We start from the raw sequence: 22649 nt of genomic DNA, 5'->3' as shown, positions 1-22649 counted from the left end.
CAAGTTTACGGTTTCTACTGTTGGCAAATCGATTTATCACGGAGTCTGTGTCAATTAAAATGTCCCGATGCTGGTATAGTACGGCCAATCCATTCAGTCTTTCCTCGCCGATGTTGTTCCTCAGCCAGGTTTTCAACGACCGAAGAGATGAAAAGCTTCTTTCGGCTGATGCTACGCTGACTGGCAAGGTTAATAGTATTTTTAGAAGAGAGTCTACGATTGTGTACACATTTTCATCACACGGTCGTAAAGCTTCTTCCGCAGTCATCGGTAAGACTGCAGCAGTCGCCGAAACAGTTCTATTTTCCTACTTCTCCTTCCATAGTTGGATCTCTGAACCTAGAGCAGATTCCACACTATATATATGACGTAACAAGCCATTGTAGGTATTGCAAATGACTTTTGTCAATGCTATCGGGTCGGTACTTGAGCAATTTCGTGGTAGCAATGATGTTAGGTGTCAAGATGCTAAAGTCTCATTGAAAACAATTGAGCTTTGCTGTTTCTAGATGCAATTTCAAGATAGAATTTCAATGGTTTTAGTTCCACGTCTGACCGTCAAAGTTGTCAATAACCTGCTCTGTCAACCAACTTATCTAGGCTAAGGGATTTATCGCTATGCTCTACACAGTGCCGTCAAAAAGTTTAGAAACTTTTAAATTTTAGTAATTTTGTTCGGTAATTAGACTCTGCGACGAAATAATAGCCTTATACTATGTTATTATTATAGCCTACCCAGACCCTAGCCTAACCTAATCTTTGAACATGGCGAAAGACTTATTCAGCATTGCTTTCGATATGTTGTTTTCCAAATCATATACATATAAATGAAAAATAAAGCTACCGGTACTTTCTTGGGTGTTAGGGGGGCGATCGCCCCAATCGCCCCCCTCTGGATCCGCCTCTGCAACCCATCGCATTGTTGTGCGCATGACGATAACAACGACAGTTGAGAATTGACCATCAACATTATAGTATTTTATATTATGTATTTCCGGCTGCGTTTCTAATACCAACTCCTTTAAAAAAATGAACGGACATTCGGACAAACATCATGCACCCAACTTTAATAAATTTTTGATCGGTTATGGGGAATTTTTCGGCAGGCTTTAAATTATGTTGAAGATATTGAACAATATTCAATATTGGAAGTGAGTGAAATATTAACATTTTCCAAATAACAACAGCAATGTATTTTTCGCTGTGTCGTGATTTCTGTCAGGTAAACGTAAGTTTGTTTTAGATTGGAAGACAGGAAGCCTGAAGGAGTGTTGTTTACGAGAGACAACCTTGTAAATTTGACACCGACAAAAGTTTTTTCGCCTAGTTGTTAATTTCTATTATGGTTCAAAACAGCATTTTCGCTGAGTTACAAAGCTAACAATCCAATTCATGCAGGCGCGGATCTAGGAGCTTTTTTGGGGGGGGGCCAGAAAATTTGAAAATGAATTAAAAAGTAATAAAAGGATAAAACAGATATGTACAATCAATGGCGTAGCCTGGAATTTAAGGGGTTTGGGGAATTTGGGGGGCAGCGAAGCCCGACGGCGTGTTCGCCAAAGGCGACACCCAGCGGCGGGGGTCTGGGGGGCCTCCCCCAGAAAATTTTAAAAAATTACTTTGAATTTGGTGCATTCTGAGAGCATTTTTAACAACAAATGGGTAAAATATTCCTGTAAAATGGTGCTGTCCGGTGGCATAGCAAAAGGATAAGATCATGTTTTCTTCGGCATTTTTTTGGTAATAAAGCTAAGTCTCTATGTTTTCTTGTTGCTAATTCCTGGCTGAGATGTTTGAATGTTTGGTATCTGCAAAACTCGCTCTTTTAATGCAGTTTCGCTTAAAATTAGGCAAACTTTGTTTTAGAGACATAGAGACTGAAAGCATCATTCTCAATATCGTGACGTCACACGCGTGCCAAAGGGGGGGTTGCAAGTCCGCTGTGGGACTAATATCAGCTGTTTAGAAGCATATCAAACCATTCAACAATTTCTCACAAAATTTCGGGGGGGCTCGGGCCCCTTGGGCCCCCCATAGATCCGCGCCTGAATTCATGATATCTTGTATTTCTCACTCCAAACGAAGAATATATAGCCTAGTTAACTCTAAGAGTTGAAACAAAGGTCATACAATAGAATAGTCCTAACACTAACTTGCCAAGAAGTCATTTGTCTTACTACTACTACAGCCAAATTAAACGGGAATTGTTTTAGACGCTGGCAAAGGAAAAGATAATGCAACAAGCGAAGAAGTTCAACGCAGCAGCTTGGATCTCGCTCTCAAATCTCTACCGCCACCAGCGTTCAATTCTACACAGTGCGTTTGTATGATACATTTTTATAAACTTATTATTTTTGGATGATATAAAAATGCAAATTTGATTCACCATAGATAATATTGACTTGATCAACAGCCTACAAAGCGATAAGCTTAATCGTTGAAAATCGGAATTTTATTCAAATAAGATTTTGATTTAATTTTTATCTAATTCTAAGCTGTTCCTATTTTGAAGCATATTTTCACTTGTGTAACTCCAGCAATCTAGTTTGGAGAAAAAAAATGAATATACAAGTATAGGGGAAGGTGGGGTGAGTTGAGCAATGGGGTAAGTTGAGCAACCCCTAGTTCCGGGAAAATGGAAAAGCTAAAACGAATTTTTCCGTCACCAAGTTATTTTACCCATAATGCCTTTTAGGCCACTGTGTCGATCTAAACAGCTGGAAGCTTTGTTTAGAAATGGTTGCACTTTTTTGAGTTTATGTGCTTAGGAGTAAATATTTGGCAGCGGCGGAAATTTCTGTTTATTGAATTATTAGTAGAGATAGATGAAATTCGTTTTGCAACTGAAATAGACGTTACATCTGCCTCGGCTTGTAGCCAATAATGCAATATAGTTTTCTAGTAGTGTTTGAAAAAAAATGATGGAGACGGGGTAAGTTGAGCAATTACTCTTGAGGTAACTTGAGCAGTTGCTCAACTTACCCCAGTAAATAACTTAAGACAGCTGATCAGGTCAAGCCAGCTAATTGTCTTGTTTTTTTTCTTTCCTTTTCATGTTAAAGTTACAATTGATGTACAGGTTACCTTTTCAAATATATTGCTTGGTCAGTTAAATACAATGCTATGTATATATCAAAGGAAAACAAACAGACGAAACATTCAAGATGCTGTGCTGAGGAGTGCAGCAGATGATGTTACAAATGGAGAATCCGTAAATGCTGCTGCTATTGATCATGGTATTAAACGGATGACGCTGACTCGTTGCATGAATCGAGTGAAGAATGCTGTCGCTGCCGATAATGTTATATGGTGATATATTGAAAACTGGGGCAACCACCCCCTCCCTACATACGAAAACCAAAAACATATTCTGAGTGGTAAATCAATGGCTCAGTTGCAATAAAAACATGTATTAATACTAACTCTGCAACATAATAAATTGAAGTTGTCTTGATTTCTTATTAATGTAAGCAATCAACGCCTTAATTCATTGTTGCTCAACTTACCCCATGCTGTTGCTCAACTTACCCCATGCTGTTGCTCAACTTACCCCACCCTTTTTTGTGGGGTAAGTTGACTTTTACAAAACTACTCAGATCGGATGAAATATAACAGACAAGAAAAATGTTTTTGCTTTGAAGCAGGGCCAATTAGCATACCTTTAACATCCATAACAAAAATATTCTCTGAAGCCTGACACATTTTCAAGAAACGCGTTTTTATAAAAACGTGCTCAACTTAACCCCACCTTCTCCTACACGTATAAGCAGTAGGGTGGTCCCGAAAATTTTTTTTTAGAATTTTGTTACAACCACCTTACCTTTTTTTTACATTGCCTAAAAGAAGTTAATGTGCAAAATTTGGTTAAAATTGAACAATGTTTAGAGGTGCCACAAAGCCATTTAATTTTTCACTCAAGACACAATTAAAATAGTGTGACTTATTAACTGTTTCTAAACCCTTCTGTACTATGTTATACTGTAATGTCATCACGACCTTAACAAATGTTTATTCCATGGGCATTGGGCCAGCTTTAACCAAGTTTTTTAGCCCAGCAACAACAATTCTTTTTGTTGCATCTGGAAAGTTCTTGCGGTGATCTGCCACCACTTGAAGGAGGCATTGTCTTTGTTTCTCATCTTTTGTCAGAACATGGATATACTCCTGAATTAGAGCCACTCCTCTCTCAGCTGTGTCGTTAAGCACTCGAAACTGTGCTGCTTTCTTTTTTCCTGCAATGTAACCATCATTTGACAGCCACAGTGACGGTGGCAATGACAGAAATCTGTCGAAAAATTCAGAGCTTTGAAGAACTGCATAGATTTTACTGAAACAAAGTCTTCTATCTCACTTGCTTCAATTTCCTCCATCTTCAAGCTGGCTTTCACGGCACGACTACTCTTTCCAGGCTTTTTAAGGTTCTTAACCATTCTTTGCTTCCTCTCTTCAACAACACCATCATCAAAGAATGCAAATGCCACAACTTCTTCACTCAGGTACCAAAGATGGTTAAGGAATATTCTGCATGTGACTTTGGAGACACTGCTGTTGATGAAAGCATAAGCTTTCAAATTCTTCAAGAAGGCCAGGTCATTGGCTGGTGCTGAAACTGCTACTGGTGCATCAAACCAGGCTCTGAAATACACCAACACTGCGAACAGAACAACTTCTGCAAGCCCTTTCTTTTGCTTTGCTGTCAGCATTACTTGTGCCCGGAACATTCAAATCTTGAGAGAATAAAGGACCTTGCTCATCCACCGTGCTCTGTGGAAAGTTCCGGGCTTTCTGATAACTAAAACACCCTGATCTGGCAATTCACCAAGGAAGAGGATGATCAGTTCCAGAAATTCTCTGTAATCTTCTCTTGGTTGTTGTTTGCATAGATATTTCTTTGCAGACATCAACATTCAACAAGGAATCACGTTCTGGTGCGATAGAAATCTCCACTGAAGGTTCACTTGCTGCGGTTTCATAATCATCTTGCTTGAGATGTGGCCAGCACGCTTGAAACTGCTTGAAAATCTCGATGTCAGGCCCTGATGACGGTCCCACTGCATTGTTGAATACTGCACCTATCACTAGTTCAAATATATGGTGCCGACACGGCAACCATAGAAGTTCCTTCTCTAGCTGGACCTCAAGAAGATGACATGCTCCATTCCTTTTTCCTGTGTTGCTGCTAGTTGTATCAAAACTCATTGCTACAACATTGTCTTCTAGTACCCAATCATTTAGGACTTCTTTGACTGCCAAAGCCATCGATTGTCCAGATCCACTTGTCAACTTTGGTACAGCAAGCAACTTTTCTGTACCATCATATGATACAATCACTGGTAACCTATCGTATTTGTCCTGACACCCTGCTGTGTCTGGGATTAGCTTTCCATCCCAATGCACAACAACCTTAACTCCCGGGTCAAGAATGTCAAGACTGAAATTGTCCTTACTGGAAATAGCAGCTTCTTGTCTTAGTGACCTTCTTGACTGACGGATAGTTTTTCGATTAATGGCCAATTCATCCACATTGTGGCCTAAACTTTGAGCTGTTGCAGCAATGATATGAACAGCTGCTCTGTCACTGATTTTGGTTCAGTCCAGAGCTTGTGCTAGTCCTGGAGAGATCACATTCTTCGCTCTAGCTGTAATTGTACATTTCCGTTTTTTTTGGTGTCTGCACTTCTGAAGAACTGGACTGTTCACACTGTTCAGTATTTTCAGACTCTGACGACGATGTTGAGATATCTTCTTGATAACATGCTTGCACTGCAGAATATGATACTTTTGCCTTTTCAGCTCGAGCTTGCTCCTCTTGTTTCCGCTTGACAGATCGTGCTTCTTTTGCAGCAAGTTCGTGATCAACTGAACCTAGGAAACCTCTTCGTCCATCTCTTTGTGCCATCAGAAAAGCATGGTCTTCTTCAATAGTAGTCAGATCCAGTGCTTTCGCGTGTGCTATGTCAAACAGTTTGTCAAGATCGGCACTGAACTTTTTTTTCTTTCTTCATCTGTTCTCCTTAAAGCCGCCTTCTGGAGTCCTTTCCATTGCAGAAATAACTTCTCCAGACTTTCTCTTGCATGTATTTCTGTGCATGTTATAATCCTGGCTCTCTCCCAGAATGGAATACACAATTTGATAACTTCTTTGCAACTTTCTTTGATGGTTACCTTCTCAATCTTCTGGAGATGGAAGAACACACTAAGGACTTCCCTAGCAGAAGGAAGCTTTCTCCCAGACAGTTCCTTGGAAGTGGGACCAATCAACCAAACATAATTGTCCTTTCTGGTTTTTTGGCTTTGCACCACCGATAGGCCTACTACTATTATTACTGTTGCTAGCCATCTGAAAAACATAGAAAGAAAAACGTTCACAACTTCATCAGTACACTACGATCAGTGCTCATCGTTTAAGGACCCCTTAGTGCATGAAAGTTAACCTTCTGTCAGTCTATAAACTCCTCCTGCCTCTTCTTTTTCATAGAAGTAGCATATTCAATTTAGAACTGAAACTTGTTTGCTATGCTTGCTATCTTGCAAGTTCTTGGCTTTGCTTTCAAATTCTAGCCATCGAAGAAATCACGGAATACTCATTGATTTGGGTGTAAAAAGAATTTGCTTGAAGAGAAAAATTCTGCACTGGGGAATTTTTATTTCGAATCGGCAGTACCAAAAAAAAGATTTCGAATCATTAGGGAATCGTATCAAATCGAAATACTGAAATAAGCACCCTTAACCCGATTTGCAACCTCGTGTGGCACCTCTAAATATTAACCAAATTTTCTGAAATTTAGCTTGTTACCTTCTTTTAGCCTATGTAAAAAAATTGTAAGGTGGTCGTAATGTTTCGGATAAAAAAAAATTTTCCCATACATTTCAGGACCACCCTATTAAGCAGTAATTACAAAAATCTGACTTTCTTGAATAGCGGCTGTTTCTGGTGACAGAAAAAAGAGAGTGGTCGTTCTATTATAAATAGCTTTACTAGCTAGCTTCGTGGGCAAACATCGCTATTCATTACGGATTGAGATACATTCATTGGCGATCCTTAATTGATTGTAAAACTAATTATAGGAAGATCGCCTGCAATGATATAGCCACATGAGTGACAGCGAGCGCAGTAACGAAAATTTCCATCCAAAATGGCCATTTTGTATTGTAGGGAACATACGTTTCCTAAGCCAGAAACTGAAGCAATTCTTTCTGAACCGGTTGGCGCTGGTTTTGAAATGCTGATGGGGAATTTTGCTGATGGTTCCAACAACAATGCGTCAGCGAAACCGAGTGAAGAAAAGCCTGGTGGTGACGAAATGGATCTTTTTTTAGCTATGTTTTGTAGCACAACAATAAACTAATGCACTTCCCAATTATACGATCCTAGAGACGACCTATTGAAATCAGGGATATCTTAAGAGGATCTTTTAGATATCTCTGGCTTCGATAGGTTGTCGTAAAAGTCTTCTTTAGATATCCCTGATTGAAACATTTGGAATTAAACTTCATGGTTGTGCACAAAGAATCTAACAATTTGCTCATATCATACAACTAATTTTTCTAGCTGCGTTGAAAAACATCAAGATTTCTGGAAAACCAGAATAAACAAGCATAACAGCATAACTTCAAAAAAAATCTATTAGGCCTATTCAAGTTGGAAACTTAGGGTCATTTATGTGGAGTGGGCTTTTACCTCAACACAGTTCAATGCGGAAGGCAGAAATTTGTGGACGATTCAGCTAAAGCTCTGTTGTTTCAAAATCACCGTGTTTAACTGCTTGACAAAAAATCTATAGTTATTAATTTAGTCAGGCTACAGTAAAAGCAGTTTTAAAATGCTGCCTACATGCAACAGTAATACTGCCGCAAGACTATTTTAAATGCAACAACTCGATGGCAAAATCGGTCGGTGAATCTTGAAAAAACAAAAGTGATGGTGAGTGGAGCAGAAGGAACAGTTGTTGAGAGCAAAGTAGATCCCTGTGGAATATGTGGCAAGAGAGTGATGAGAAATTCAATGCAATGCAAGGAATGTGGAAAGTGGGTACATGCAAGATGTGCTAATGTCAAGAGAGCCGCAACAAGATTGGCGAAGTGTTTTGTTTGTGGGAAATGCAGTAAAGGAAGGAATGAAGTGGAAGGCCATGATGATGAGTTCTGCCATGGCATCGAAACAGTGACAGACTTCTGTTATCTGGGTGATCGGATAAATGGAAGTGGTGGATGTGAAGCAGCGGTGACAACAAGGGCAAGATTGGGCTGGGCAAAGTTCAGGGAATGTGGGGAAATGTTGCATGGCAGAAAATTTTCACTAAGGATGAAAGGAAAAGTATATCGGAGCTGTGTGCGGCCTGCAATGCTATATGGTAGCGAGACATGAGTATTGAGAGAGAGTGAACTGGCAATCCTGAGAAGAACGGAAAGGTCAATGGTGAGAGCAATGTGTGGGGTGAAAACGAGAAGGGAAAAAAGGACTGAAGAATTGTTGGATATGCTAGAGATGAGAGAGACCATAGACCAACTGGCAAGGGCAAATGGAGTAAGATGGTATGGACATGTGATAAGGAGGGAGGAAGGAAGTTTTATTAGAAAGGCACTAGATCTAAAGGTGGATGGGAAGAGGAAACGCGGTCGTCCAAGAAGAACGTGGAAACAACAAGTGAAGGATGAGTTTAAAAAAGTCGGACTGAAGGAGGAAGATGCAAGGGACAGGGTGAAATGGAGAAAAGGGATTAAGACAATTGCTGCGCGGAAACAATCGGCCACCCCCACTAGTGGGGAACAAACCGACGATGGATTATGATGATGATGATCTCGGTGATGATTCAAAAGAATAATCTTACATAGACATCGTCCACTCTTGATTCTCCTTGTTTATATCGGCTCAGTAATTTACTTTTAAATCTATATATTTTGATTGTATTTAATGTTCTTTTAATTTTAGCACACATTTTCAAATCCTAATGTTTTTTCCACATTCTGCTTACGCATCGTATTTATATTTCGTAGACCGCTACTCGCAGAAAGAAAATCTGAAACAACAAGAAGGATCAATGCCAGAAAATGATCGTAACCCAGAAAAGCATTTGTCCAAAATTACTGCTGTCGGTCCTGCTTTGAGTCTTCTTGCTCATGTTGAAGCAGCCAAGCAGGTTATCTGGAGTTAATGATACCAAATTATTATTAGGCCTACTAATTTTTTAACCATTCGTACAAGTGAACGTTTCTAGGCGATTGTTTTGCGCTGATTCCGCATCTGCGCTTGTGTTGGCATCTTTGTATTTTTAATATTTAAAATATTAGCTTTTCAATATCTTGTGTAGGCTATTTAACAATATTAGGCTAATAAACTTAGCCAGACTTTGTTTTATATTGGTTTTTGTGTAAGTAACGTATCCTACAATGTTGTGTAATTTTTTTTTAGTGAATAACTAAGAAAACAAAACTATGTTTTGTGTTTCCAATTTGTCAGAGCGACAACAAAGCTTCTGGTGAATTTTCCAAGAAGAAACGTCGCCCTTCTGTGCCACAATCGACTAAAACCCCCCACTCAAGTCAAGAATCGATTGCTTCAAATGGTGAAGATTATAACAGAAACAAACGACCTTCTCTCATTGATATTTCTAGACCAGGTAGCTAATGATTGTAGTTATTTTTCACAACATTCATCGTGCTTTGTGAGTTCTTTGCTTTGTTGGCTACAATTGTATTCATTTGTCAGCTTTTGAATTTTAATTAACTTATAACAATAGGGATCAGAGACTACGCAGCGCACATAAATTAAACATTGGTTGAGTTACTCGTACAAAACATTATGTAGGCTATATCAAGCAGACATAGTGACTACACAAAAAGAGCACCCACTAAAAACATATTGCCACTGCAATAAAATAGTGTTACCAGCAGGAAACCTCTTTTGGTGGAAGCTCTTTCGCATTTTTACAACTTGTCGTATCAAGCTTCTGTTTGTTTGTTGACTATTTAATCCATGCATCTGAGCATTATTATTTATTGAACACAAAAAGTTGTTAAAAGCGATTGCATTCGAAACTTTGGTTTAAAAAGTCGCGCTCGGTTTCGGCGTCAGCAATAGAGCTATTTGTATTATGAATGGAACTTTGTTGAGCTTTTATTTTGCGAGTGTACTACCAACCAATCTTTGTAACATGAATAAAAAAAATAAAAATAAAACATTTTCTTGGAAGAGAGGTGCTTTCATTTGGCCTACACCCTTTTCGTAAGCACAGGTAGTAGCTACAATGCTACATGGAATAATTTACAAACACATTGAGCAGAAACTTCAGTCTGTCAAGTAGGTGACCACTGACCAGGCCTGCGTCAGTGGTTCAAACCCTCTACAAGCAGGACCGGATTAAGGGTACTGTAGGTAGGCCTAAGGCTGTTTACTAGAGAAAGGCCTATTTTTGCAAACCAAGCTACAAAAAACAATAAAAATACATAGGCTACATGAAAAATTGAAATTATTTACTGCAAAATAACATAAACATAACAGAAAAATGGCCAGTGGCGCAGCCAGGAATTTGAATGGGGGGTTTTTCACGGCCGGCGGGCGAAGCCCGTCGGAGAGTTCGCTTAAGACGACACCTAGCGGCGGGGGGGCCTTCCCCAGAAAATTTTGAAAAATTACTTTGAATTTAGTGCATTCTGAGAGCATTTTCAACACAAATGTGGGTATGAATATTCCTGTATAATGGTGCTGTCCGGTGGCATAGTAAAAGGAGAAGATCCTGTTTTCTTCGGCATTTTTCGGAAATAAAGCTAAATCTCTATGTTTTCTTGTTGCTAATTCCTGGCTGAGATATTTGAATGTTTGGTATTGGCAAAACTCGCTCTTTTAATGCAGTTTCGTTTAAAATTAGGCAAACTTTGTTTTAGAGACATAAAGAGACTGAAAGCATCATTCTCAATATCGTGACGTCACACGCGTGCCAAAGGGAGGAGATTGAAACCCCCAAACCTCCTCTCCCCCTTGGCTACGCCACTGATGATGGCGCATAGGCCTAATTGGTTTTGGAAACAATCACAATTTTTATTGTCAAATTTGAAGCAAATGGAAAAGATTTTGAAAAGAAAAAAATGGATAGTAGGTAGGCCTACCTATGGTAATACTTTACCTAATGACCCTCTAAACCAGGGGTTTTCAACCTTTTTTCCATCGCGACCCCCTCAGAACAATCAATGTAGTCTCACGCCCCCATAAAAGTATTCAACAAAAGCATATCCAAAATTTAACCAAATTTGATTCTGAAATATTCGGAAGCATAAATTTCATGCCTACATCCAGTTATGTTTAGTTTTGCTGTTCCAACGTAAACTTCCGAAGCGAAAAACGTTTTTTGCGATGTTATCACGGCTTTTATTAGGGCAGATTGGGTTGAGTTGGAAAGTTTGTTTTCTTTAAAGTGGAATTTAAAACAATTGGTGCATAACCTGACAACTTGAAGCGGCTTAAATTATCACCTATGTTGTCCCCTATCATACAACTAAAAATAAGTATTCAGTCAATTTAACTTTTAATGCAAATTTAAAATAAACAAACATACAATTGATTTTCCAACTAACCTCATGCCTGGGGTTAGTTGAAAAATGTCAGTTTACTGCCCACTAATTAACTACATACTCTTTTTTCAACCAACAAACATTTACATGGGGTTGTAAGCAAATTGTATGTTTACTTGCTTTGAAATCAAAATGCAATAAATTCTACACCTAACCACCGTAAAAACGTTTTTTAATAAACTCATTCTTAAAACTTGTGATACCGGTACCGTAATTTTACCAGTATATCTGCTTAAAACAAGTACATTGGAGCTTATACTACGTAGGCTACTACCATACCACGACGATATACTCGCATCATATTACATTGTCATCTACTTGGTCACAGCGGTAAACCATAATCTCTTCGTGGGAAAATTGTAACATAAGATTCTCGGATCCGTTCGTCTGAATGTAATGACCGAAAGAAACACTCCTTTGAAACGTCTATTCAAAAAGTGTATTTCTGTAAAATTAGCCCGCGGCTATTGAAAATGGAGTGCAACGCGGTACACCACTAAAAACTTGTCACTACAATCCAAACTACTTAGATAAAGACGGAATTTTCGTCCAGCTGACAAGCACTAAGCAAACAGTTAAATATGCTACCAACTTTCAAGCAACCATTTTACGAATGACTAGAATCAAAGCTAGAATACATTGCTATATCTCAAACTCACGTACGCAGTTACTGTGACGTCATAGTGAAACATTGTGAAGCAATTCTCAACAGGTGTGATACAAGTCTTACGAACGATGGTGCAATCTTGGCTCATTTTTTGGGAAAAATTCCATGACATAATACGCTAAGATTCAGTAGACCTGAACGGTTTTATATGACGTTTGATTTGGTGAACTATTGTTGGGAACATAGTGGCCCCTAGTTATGACAGTCTGACATGGCATAACTAAAAAAGAATTGACGACAATTGTGAGCCAATGAATAAAAACACACGATACACAAATTGTTTGAGTCACTCACGTTTAAGTTAATACGCAAATACAAAGGGCATGCAAAGAATGAACAGCAATAAGAATAATACGTGACGATACATGAAATTGGTACCATAGGTACACGCTAAAATGTCGCTATATGCAATTGCTGCGATAACAACCGACTGTTCTGGGCTCAGACAAGTGTCGGCCACCGCAGACAAAACCAGGCTCAAACCCTAACACTTAAGTGTTCTTTACGTGGGCGAGGCACGAGATATCCCTCAACACGTAGTCTACTTTCACTTTCCCCGTACTCTCATCATAGTTGCAGACGGCAACTTTAGCTCTACGAACCACAGGCTTCCCTTTCCTAATTTGTGGAACTACCTCATGCACCCTCCCAAGTTGATACTTCCCACTTTTACCAATGTCTTGAAGAGAACCCACCACTACAAGTTGACCAGGCTCCAAATTCTCGGCAATGTTTAGCCATTTTTCCGGCCCTGAAGCCCTGGCAAGTAAAAATCTATCCATTTACTCCAAAACTGCTGAGAAAGTGACAAATTGAACCGATAGTCCCTTCTTAATTGGTCACGATCATTGGGTTTCCCAATAGCACAGTGTGGGTCTAAGTATGGGGTCAAAAGTGAGGCAGGGGTGATGACAGTAAAATTCCTAGGGTCGTCACTCAAAGGTACCAAAGGGCGTTCGTTCACGATCCGAACAGCACTGCCTGTGTACGTAAGCAGTTTAATAAAATTGGGCTTGCGTATTGAAGTGTCCGAAATGTGAAAAAATGCAATTTTAAATTGTTTTACCATTGCCTTCCAAGCGCCACCTTGCGCCGGAGCATACGGAGGTATAAAATCCCAGTTTATCTTCTTCTGTTTCAGGGCGTTGTGAAATTCAGCTGATTTTATCAACTCTGGTAACTTCTTAGATGCTGCCTGAAAGGTGCTTCCATTATCGGAATAGATAGGATTAACCTGCCCACGTAAATCTGTAAACCTAGTATAGGCAAGTAAAAATCACTCAGCGACAATTCATCTTTAAACTCTTTCAAATCACTGGAAGAGATCGAAGTTAATTTGCTACCATAGCGGTACTTTCTAATTTCTGGTTCGGCGAAAAGACCTCCACGAACTCCAAAACGTTGAGACAAGCGAGCTAATGACATTTCTATCCTGTCTTCCTCTGACAAGCCAGGAGTGTCAGAAACCAAATTAGCAATCGTTTGCGCAGCTGTCTTAACACAAGCTGCTTGTAACAAAGTCAAACGAGTCCCTTTAAAGGGCGAAGCTGCCATCAAGGCCGTAACACGATTTTTAAAGAAGATAAATGGCATATTGTTACCATCGTAACCAATCAAGGCCGCCTTATCGAAAAACGTCCTATTATTTTGGTATTCAAAAAAGCAATCCTGTTGTTGAGAACTCGATTTAGCGGGAGAAGACAAGCTATATCCCTTAAGGGGCTGAGGGGAGTCAGTCACATGCACAGCCCGATCACGATCCTCACACACGATAAAATCAGGAGACGCGATACGCCTCTCACAGCCACCCAAATTACGTGTAGCTGGGCGATCAAAAACTAGCGGCGCAGAAAACTGTAAAGGGGGCAAAACGTTACTTCTGATAGCGGCCCTGTGACCTGTACGCTCTGGGGGAGGAGTTCGGTTATAATTCGCAGACCTTGATTCTAGAGCCTTCGGAAGACCCTTAGCCGCGGCCCCGAGACATCCTAAAACAGCTTGAAAACGTGTGGATTGCACTGGTCCACCCACGGTTTGAACAGGCGTCTGGAAAAGGCTATGTAAATTAAACTGCAATTGATGTTCACTTCTGGAATGCCTAGAAGATCCCTTCTTAGAGCTACGCCGGGAGCCCACCTCCGATCGATATTCAGCTAAAGCTACCTCCTTACGTTGTTCAGCCCTCAACTGTGCGTCTTTGAGTGCGAACTCAGCAGCTCTCGCGGCGGCCTCAGCAGCTCTCGCTTCGGCCTCAGCTCTCGCGGCAGCCTCAGCTCGAATGGCCTCAGCTCTCGCGGCAGCCTCAGCAGCTCTCGCTTCGGCCTCAGCTCTCGCGGCAGCCTCAGCTTGTATCTGGAGCTTTTCTCGTCTTAGCTGCAGGTTAATTTGTGCCACTATCCGAGACGAAGTCCTAGACATCCTAGTGCTTACATTTGAGGCGCTATCCTCAGGATGTATGTCAGCGTTCAGCATATCTGAGAACTCACTTTCTTTTTGTTCAAAGTTATTTTTTAACGAGTTAAATTCGGGATCTACCCTATCACGAAGTTCTGCCAAAATTGCAGAGTTGAAAATTTTAGTCAAAAGAGCATGGAAATGCCGTAAATTCTCTTCCAAAGTAGAGAAGTTAGATCGAAAAATTAACAGTTCCTGCTTATCATTCAAAGAACCTAGGGCCACAGAAAGTTCCTCAATTTGAGTCAAAATATCCCTTCTAAGATGCCGAGCCTCTCGAACTGACTTAGCCTCATCGTTACTGGGTCCCTCCCCAGAATGGCCTGCCCGACCGCAAAGAACATCATCAGGCTTAAACTTAGTCGAGTCGACGGCGGCCGAGTCCCTGTCGCCACCGAGTGTAGACATATTAAATGTTGGGGCTAAATTTAACAATTAAAAAATTATGTTACACAAACACACAAAATTATTAAGTTATAAAACACTTAACTGCAAAGACCGTAAAATATACAAAAAGAATTTAAATGCACAATACCGTAGTTGTACGGGTATATCAAGTCCGACCAAAGTTTCACAAAAATTGCTTGGATTCGTCCACTTGAATCTTCAAGCACAGATCGATTGTCTTTAATCTTTTTTCTTGCCAATGTTGTTTTTTCTTCAAAACCAACAAAGAAACGCCTTTAATTTTCTTGTGCTTTAAGTTCTTCTGCACCAACTGAGAAGAGAGCGGCTTTAATCTTTTGCTTCTGTAGACTATACCAACCAACAACAATCTTCTTTATTATTTTGCTTCTGTAGCCTACCAACCAACAACTTCGTCTTTTATTATTTCTTTGCTTCTGTAGCCTACTAACCAACAACTCCGTCTTTATTATTTATGGTCACAGCGGTAAACCATAATCTCTTCGTGGGAAAATTGTAACATAAGATTCTCGGATCCGTTCGTCTGAATGTAATGACCGAAAGAAACACTCCTTTGAAACGTCTATTCAAAAAGTGTATTTCTGTAAAATTAGCCCGCGGCTATCGAAAATGGAGTGCAACGCGGTACACCACTAAAAACTTGTCACTACAATCCAAACTACTTAGATAAAGACGGAATTTTCGTCCAGCTGACAAGCACTAAGCAAACAGTTAAATATGCTACCAACTTTCAAGCAACCATTTTACGAATGACTAGAATCAAAGCTAGAATACATTGCTATATCTCAAACTCACGTACGCAGTTACTGTGACGTCATAGTGAAACATTGTGAAGCAATTCTCAACAGGTGTGATACAAGTCTTACGAACGATGGTGCAATCTTGGCTCATTTTTTAGAAAAAATTCCATGACATAATACGCTAAGACTCAGTAGACCTGAACGGTTTTATATGACGTTTGATTTGGTGAACCATTGTCGGAAACACTACTGGTATCAAAAATTTTTCAACTAACCCCACCCACTATTTTCCAACTAGCCCCATTAGCATATGACAAATTATTTTCCTAAAATATTCAAGCATGGTGCATTGGGCTAAAGTTTGTTTATTTCTTGGTGTTGTAAAACACCTACAGCTGACACACACCAAAAACTTCTGCCTTTCTTTCACGACATCGACGCAAAAAATGTTTCTACACCAGTGGTTCTCAAACTTTTTCAGCTTGTGGCACATTAGAAAAAATATAAAACGCACGCGGTAGGGGAAGGTGGGGTTAGTTGAGTCATGCTTCAGATTTTTCCTTATATTTTTTTACCTATTGTAGATACACCTATGAAACTCTAAGTGAAACAAAGGTAATGAAGTATGCTTGCTACTACCCATTTATCAAAATGCTATCTCATGTTTAATTGCCATTTTTATTACCTTAAACATGGAGCACCGTTTGACTCAACCAACCCCGCAGGCAGGGTTAGTTGAGTCAGTGGGTGGTGGGGTTAGTTGAGACGCAATGGCATTCATGAGATGCATAACTTTTGGGGTCTGTATTGGGCACCTCCCCCATCTGGCACCTCTGATATATACCATCAATGAACGTTTATTGTATTCAGGAGTGGAAAATAACCTACTTTGTAGGCCTACCGTGGGCCACAAGAATTATTAACAATACCAGGCGGGCCACATGACCCCAAATTTCCCCGTTTCAACAGTCTTTCCCTGAAAAAAGAATCTTCACTGCAACCAGACCCAAATTTTTCTCGGTTATTTTATCCGACTTAACTTTATGTCGTTTCTCTAAGAAAATAAAAATAGGTCTTCACTGCAACCAGGCCCTAATTTTCCTCGATTTCGCCCTACTTCATGCCATTTCTCTAAAAAAAGTCTTCATACCACCAAGACCCAAATTTCACACATTCTATCGAAAGTGACGTGAAATCTAATACTTTTCATGCTTTTCCCGCGGGCCACACTGTATTGCTTCGCGAACCAAATTTGGCAAAATTGGAAGTATTTCCATTGGAGACACATAAGTGGTCTCTGAACTAGCTAAATTTCGAGCAGGAGTTACGCTGGAACAAGCTTGATGTGCAGCACTAATGTTGGGTGTTTCGAAGGTTGCTGACCACTGATCCGTGTGTTCATTGATTTCTGAACCACAGCTTTCAGCTTGAATCCCAACACGTAACTCTAAAGGTCGGTTAGTCATTTCTGATGGAGCAAAATCTATGTCAGTGAAAATGTCTATGTACACAGCAGGATATATCCCTGTTGTCTCAAAACCGGCAGCAATATTTTTGTGGGAAAAGGCATTTTCATAGGCTTGGTTTGTAATGCCAGCCACATCATATATACTACAAACCTTTCCAGGATTATTTATTTTCCAGGAACTCAATGCTCTGTTGTAGTAGGCCTTAAACGGGCCATACACACTACACAGCCCTGTCCAAAGACTGTAATTTATGAGATGTGTGAGGGTGTAAAACTAAACAGAAAAGTAGGCCTAATAAATAATTTTAATCAAATAATAGCTCATTTTGTCCAAGTAACCGATTTAATAATGCGCGTTTAGCAATTCAAATTTTGAAGTAAGATTTCAGCAGCCTGCAACTTGAGGTAGGGTTAGTTGAGTCACTGCCTCAACTAACCCCGCAGCTATTGACTCAACCAACCCCAATCCTACCCCGTGACAAATATTGAACATATTATCTATACGTAAAGCTTTATCGGTCTTACACAAATTCACTGTGGTTAAGATAGCTATAAACTATATGAAACTTTGACGCTATGTTCGCTTACGCCTAGCATAGCTTCAGCATCCCAATCAACTTTGAGCTGAAAATATTTACTTTTTAGTCCAAAAAATGGTATTTTGCTGACTGTATAACCTGTATAACTTGCACGGCTGCTAAAGCAAGATGGACGCAGTTACCCATAATGCTTATTGTTTCTAGCAATTAATCTTCACGAAGTCATGCTTGGTTAGTCAGAAAACAATCGTGACTCAACTAACCCACTGACTCAACTAACCCCACCTTCCCCTACACTTACAAAACAAGAAAAGTTGCTTTATATCGATTTAATGGAAGGAAACGCAAGGAAGCTAATCTGAATTTCCACCTTCAATCGTGTCATTGAGTGTCTTGCTAAAGACGCAATTGCGTTCTGATGTCAAACTGAACTCTTTGCATGCGCTCACACCATTCGTCAAGCAACCGATGACTCAATAGCTCTTACTGGACGCCTTGAATGTAGCTGGGCGTTTTAAACTTTCTTTAGTCTACTTAAAAATTTGTTTCGTAACAAGCAATTGTTTTTTGCTTTTTATCTTGTATTGCCTTCTTGCATTGGCCAAGGCCGCCAGTAATCAATCAGCTAATACTCGACGCTCTCAGAGTTGGAAGCTATGACTTTTCAAGCATGTTGTACCCAGCATCATGATATATACTTACAAATAAAAATTGTCTTAGCCATTGTTTTTATGTACGAACGATTTTCACCTTTTGATAAGTTTGTAGAAGCTTTTAATTTGACAGCGCAGAGCTGGGTGGTATATGCTTTGTATTCAACCTTTGTCCTTTCGTTGGCGATAAAGCAAAACACTCATCTTTGTTTCCACAGGCGAAAAGCCGTTCTCATATCTTTCTGGCTCTTCAGGGACGTCTAGCGGGAACATTAGTCCTAGAAAAGCGTTTACTTCATCAGGTGAAGCCAAAATACATTGGGATGAACATCTCTTGAGGCCTGCTGATTCAAATTCCGAAATATTTGTTTTAGTTTCAGTTTAATAAGCTCTGGCTTTATCATTATAAACGTATACTTCAAATAATTGTAAAGTAGCCAACTGCAATTAGGTTATAAAATTCGGTTATTGCATTTGCGATTAATAGCCTACATCAATACATGGCTAAACACATCCACTTGCGATGATGACTCGTGCACAAAAATAGCTTACTTTATAAGAACGATGCTTTATTAAGTTACATTATAAACTATAACCCAATCCAACATGCTGATTGCTGATGCACTCAATACTATGACAGTAGAAGAGCATCCAGCCAGTAAGACCCTTTTTAACATTCAGTGCTGAAAAGAATTAATCTCCTGGCTTGTGTGAACACCTCAGGTTAAGCATTAGAACCTCATCAAATTTCAACAGGATAAATCAAACTGCAACATGCTTTTCCACGATGTAACTTTTTCTATATTGAGTGTTTAAAATAGCTAAAGTTGTTGAAAGATCTAATTGCTAAAAGAAGATATTTTATTTTTTATAAACAAATATTAGTTTACTGATAGACTATACTATTTTTGAAATCTCTGAAAAAGGCATAGGCTACAAGTTCAACTAACCATTATCTTTGTTATGGCTGCCTCACAGGTGGTGCAGACAACGAAAACATTTATCGTACTTTTGATGAGATATCCGAGATAAGAAGTGAGCTTGAAAATCTCACGTCGCCTGTCCGCCCTGAGCAAATCCCTTTCACCTCACCACTCGAAAACAATGACAGCGAGATGTCAACGTCATTTGTAGGGGTCTCACCTAGAAATACGGTGACCGCAGCATCTCCAACAAGTTCTCAAGATTTTTTAAAAGGTTTTTTGAAAAAGAAGTAGGAAGGCTCAAGCATGAAGTACGTTTAAGCCAACATTTTATAGCATTTTTTCGTTTAAACCCACATTTTATAAACCTCTGACAGTGGAGTAGTGAAACCAAATCCCGAATGCCAAAAACAGCGACAAAACAAATGTAGTCTCTCAACTGATAATTCCGATGATCGCCAGGCAGCAAAGAAGTCTCGCTGATCAGCTTAACTAGCAGTTTACAAGTGTACAAAACTACTTTCTGCACCAAAGATGTTTTGAATGTCTTGAATTCATAAAAGTGAGCTTATTCTCATTAGGTCTATATTTTTTTTCAAGTTTATTTCTTTTATGTTTATGAAGGTAGCTTAAAATATGTCAAATTTGCTACTGCATTCACTTGAAGATGATCGCTTTGAACTTACTCATCCTACTAATTTATTTTTTGAAGTCTCATAAAAAAAAATCTGTGGTTTGTATCGATTGAATGTAATTTGATTTGCAAGCAATTGTAAATAAGCTACAAAAATATTTTAATCCTTTAAATTGAATAGAAAACTGTTCAGATTGTCAAATCAGTCTATAATGTTTGAAACGATTGTTGATTGTAAATATTTCGTTAGGCCGTATGATTGATCATACGATTACGAACGTAGTTTCAAAAACGAGGCTATGGGCCTACAGGTAAATGCTAAAGATGAGTAGTCTTAATAGTTTTTTTGCAACTTTTTTCTAGCCTGAGCCTAGGTTAATTAATTTGGTCGTGATCTGCTCTTTTCAGTTTTGTTTGCACTTTTATTGGATAGCCTATAAGGCATCAGATTTTTTTTGCTATTTTCTGTTTATTAAAAATAAGTTATTTGAAGATACCGTCGCTTTTCCATTGTTTCAATCTTGTTACCTTTGATTGTATTTTGCATTCATAACAGTTGTATGAAAATAAAGTGATGACGTTCTTTGAATTTGTAGGGCAACATGTTTAAATCTGCCACCTTTGTCATGTAAAGAGAATGTAGCTTCAGCGTCACGTTTTTTATTTCGCCACGATCAAAGCAAAAAAACATAATACAGTACTGGACAAATTATTATGGATTTTATTTTTTTTGGACAATTTTACAGGAAATTTCAGATCTTTTTTTTATAACTGAGAGCACTACAATAAAAGTAATGGTGGTTCAAAGCAAAGAAGCTGCAATTCTCCAACATCGGTATTCAACATCACATAATAATGCCGGATTGTGACGTCATAATGGCGCAAGTTTCAGTTGAGCCTTTGTGACGTCTATTATGACGTCATAATGTGGCGCTGTTAAATACCGATTGTGTAGAATGGAAGCTTCTTTGCTTTGGGCCACCATTACAATTATTTCCGAGCTCTCAGTTATCGGAAAAACAAAAAAATTGAGATTTGCTGTAAAATTGTCCAAAAAAAATTCATAATAAATTGTCTAGTACTGTATCACTTGCGACAACATTTTAGGGGTCTACAAAAAAAAGGTAGCAGTGACAAAAAGTGAACTTAAAAGCGTAAAATTTCATTCAGATGTGGATGTTCCCGATTGGTGCCTTTACCTCAGTGGTTACGCGCCGACTCAAAATCACGCGGCGCTTGTTCGGCTCTCGGGGTGTGCGCTTGAGCAACGCATGAGCAATAACAATCGGGAAACTTCACTCTGCCTATCTTGATAACCGGCCCTGGGTCAAAAGACTACAAGTATGCAAAACTGCCAGGAATAACAAAGGCTTTATCAGTCCGTGAATAAAAATTCAAAAACCAAAAATTATTTGCACTTTCTGTGATCATGCAAATGAAAACTCACCAAGTTTGTGGCAATATGACGCTTTGACAACAACAGATTTATCTATTTGCTTGTCTGTCACGATATCTTAATCATATGGTTGTACAAAAGAAACAGTGATAGTCTATGAAAGAGTAATTTTAGCAAAGACAGTTCAATTTAGGCCTCGCTAAAATAGCTTTTCATCCAGTAGCGGTCAGTGTTGGTCCAGCATTCAGCTTAGGACTTAAAAAGTGGCGTCTACTGACAGATCCGTGACGTCTATGGCTCACACTCACACAGCAAGCTTGCATTTTATAAAACACGTCACCAGTGGCTAACATTTTCTTTTTTATATTTTCCTTTCTATCTTAAAATTTTCTGAAAGTGTTGCGACCGTGCCAAATTTCTTTCAATTAACTTATTTCGATCACAAGCACGTTTTAATGTTCGCGTTTTGTTGCTTTTACCTTTTTCTCAACCTTTGCTATGTTGTCGTGTAGGCCAGTGCTCTTCAACCTGTTTGTCCGTGGTACACCTTTTTTCAATTTTTAATAACTTTGTATACCTCACAAGTAGCAATGTTTAATTGTGCACAGGAAGTAAAAAAAACTAATAATTAAATAATTGTTTGGTAAAGTGATTATAGTAGTCTTGAACTGGGCACAAGAAACTACGCATGCAAAAGTGCAAAAAGCGTCAAAATTGAAGTTGATTTAATGGCTAGCTTGTTGTTGCATTTGTAGCGCCCTGCGCTTCACCTTAGGTCTTTTCAACTTTCCTTAGGTTTTTATTTCCTTAGGTTTGTTACGGTCGTAAAATTTACAATTGTGCTTCGGGATTTTCACCTTAGGTCTTTTCAACTTTTCTTAAACGCCTGTTACCGCCTTGAAATTATCGTTCTGTTGCATATATGTAATGTTACCCAGTAAGTCAAGTAATTCATGTAGTTTGGCAAGTGTGCTTTGGGCTTCCTGAAGTATGATTAGGAATCTGCTTGCCTCGAGAAATCGTATGCCAATCAGCTAAACGCATTCTTGCAACCGGCACCTTTCAATCACATATGCGTAATTTTTCGTCTTTTCAACGTTTTAGCTTACAGATGCTTCATTCCTCAGCGACTATGTATATCGCGTTCTGGCCTACAATTCATCACTCACAGACAGAGAATT

General features: G+C 39.1%; 1 protein-coding gene across 2 annotated transcripts in view; it reads left to right on the top strand.

Moving 5' to 3' along the window:
• The window catches only part of LOC145771885 (uncharacterized), a 35620-nt gene extending 14965 nt beyond the window's left edge, over positions 1 to 20655 (top strand). For both annotated transcript variants that reach the window (XM_082583637.1, XM_082583636.1), the window contains exons 14-19: positions 2214 to 2316; positions 7157 to 7296; positions 8998 to 9140; positions 9461 to 9620; positions 18734 to 18817; positions 19494 to 20655. In XM_082583637.1, the coding sequence (XP_082439763.1) occupies positions 2214 to 2316; positions 7157 to 7296; positions 8998 to 9140; positions 9461 to 9620; positions 18734 to 18817; positions 19494 to 19732 (869 nt within the window). In that variant the 3' untranslated portion in view covers positions 19733 to 20655. The remainder of the gene's footprint in view (positions 1 to 2213; positions 2317 to 7156; positions 7297 to 8997; positions 9141 to 9460; positions 9621 to 18733; positions 18818 to 19493) is intronic.
• The last annotated feature ends 1994 nt before the right edge of the window (positions 20656 to 22649 follow it).

Source organism: Aplidium turbinatum, chromosome 6, assembly GCF_918807975.1.
Source record: "Aplidium turbinatum chromosome 6, kaAplTurb1.1, whole genome shotgun sequence".
NCBI classification, from domain to species: Eukaryota; Metazoa; Chordata; class Ascidiacea; order Aplousobranchia; family Polyclinidae; genus Aplidium; species Aplidium turbinatum.
The sequence above is the reverse complement of the archived record's forward strand: the minus strand, read 5'-3'. Positions and strand labels throughout refer to the sequence as shown.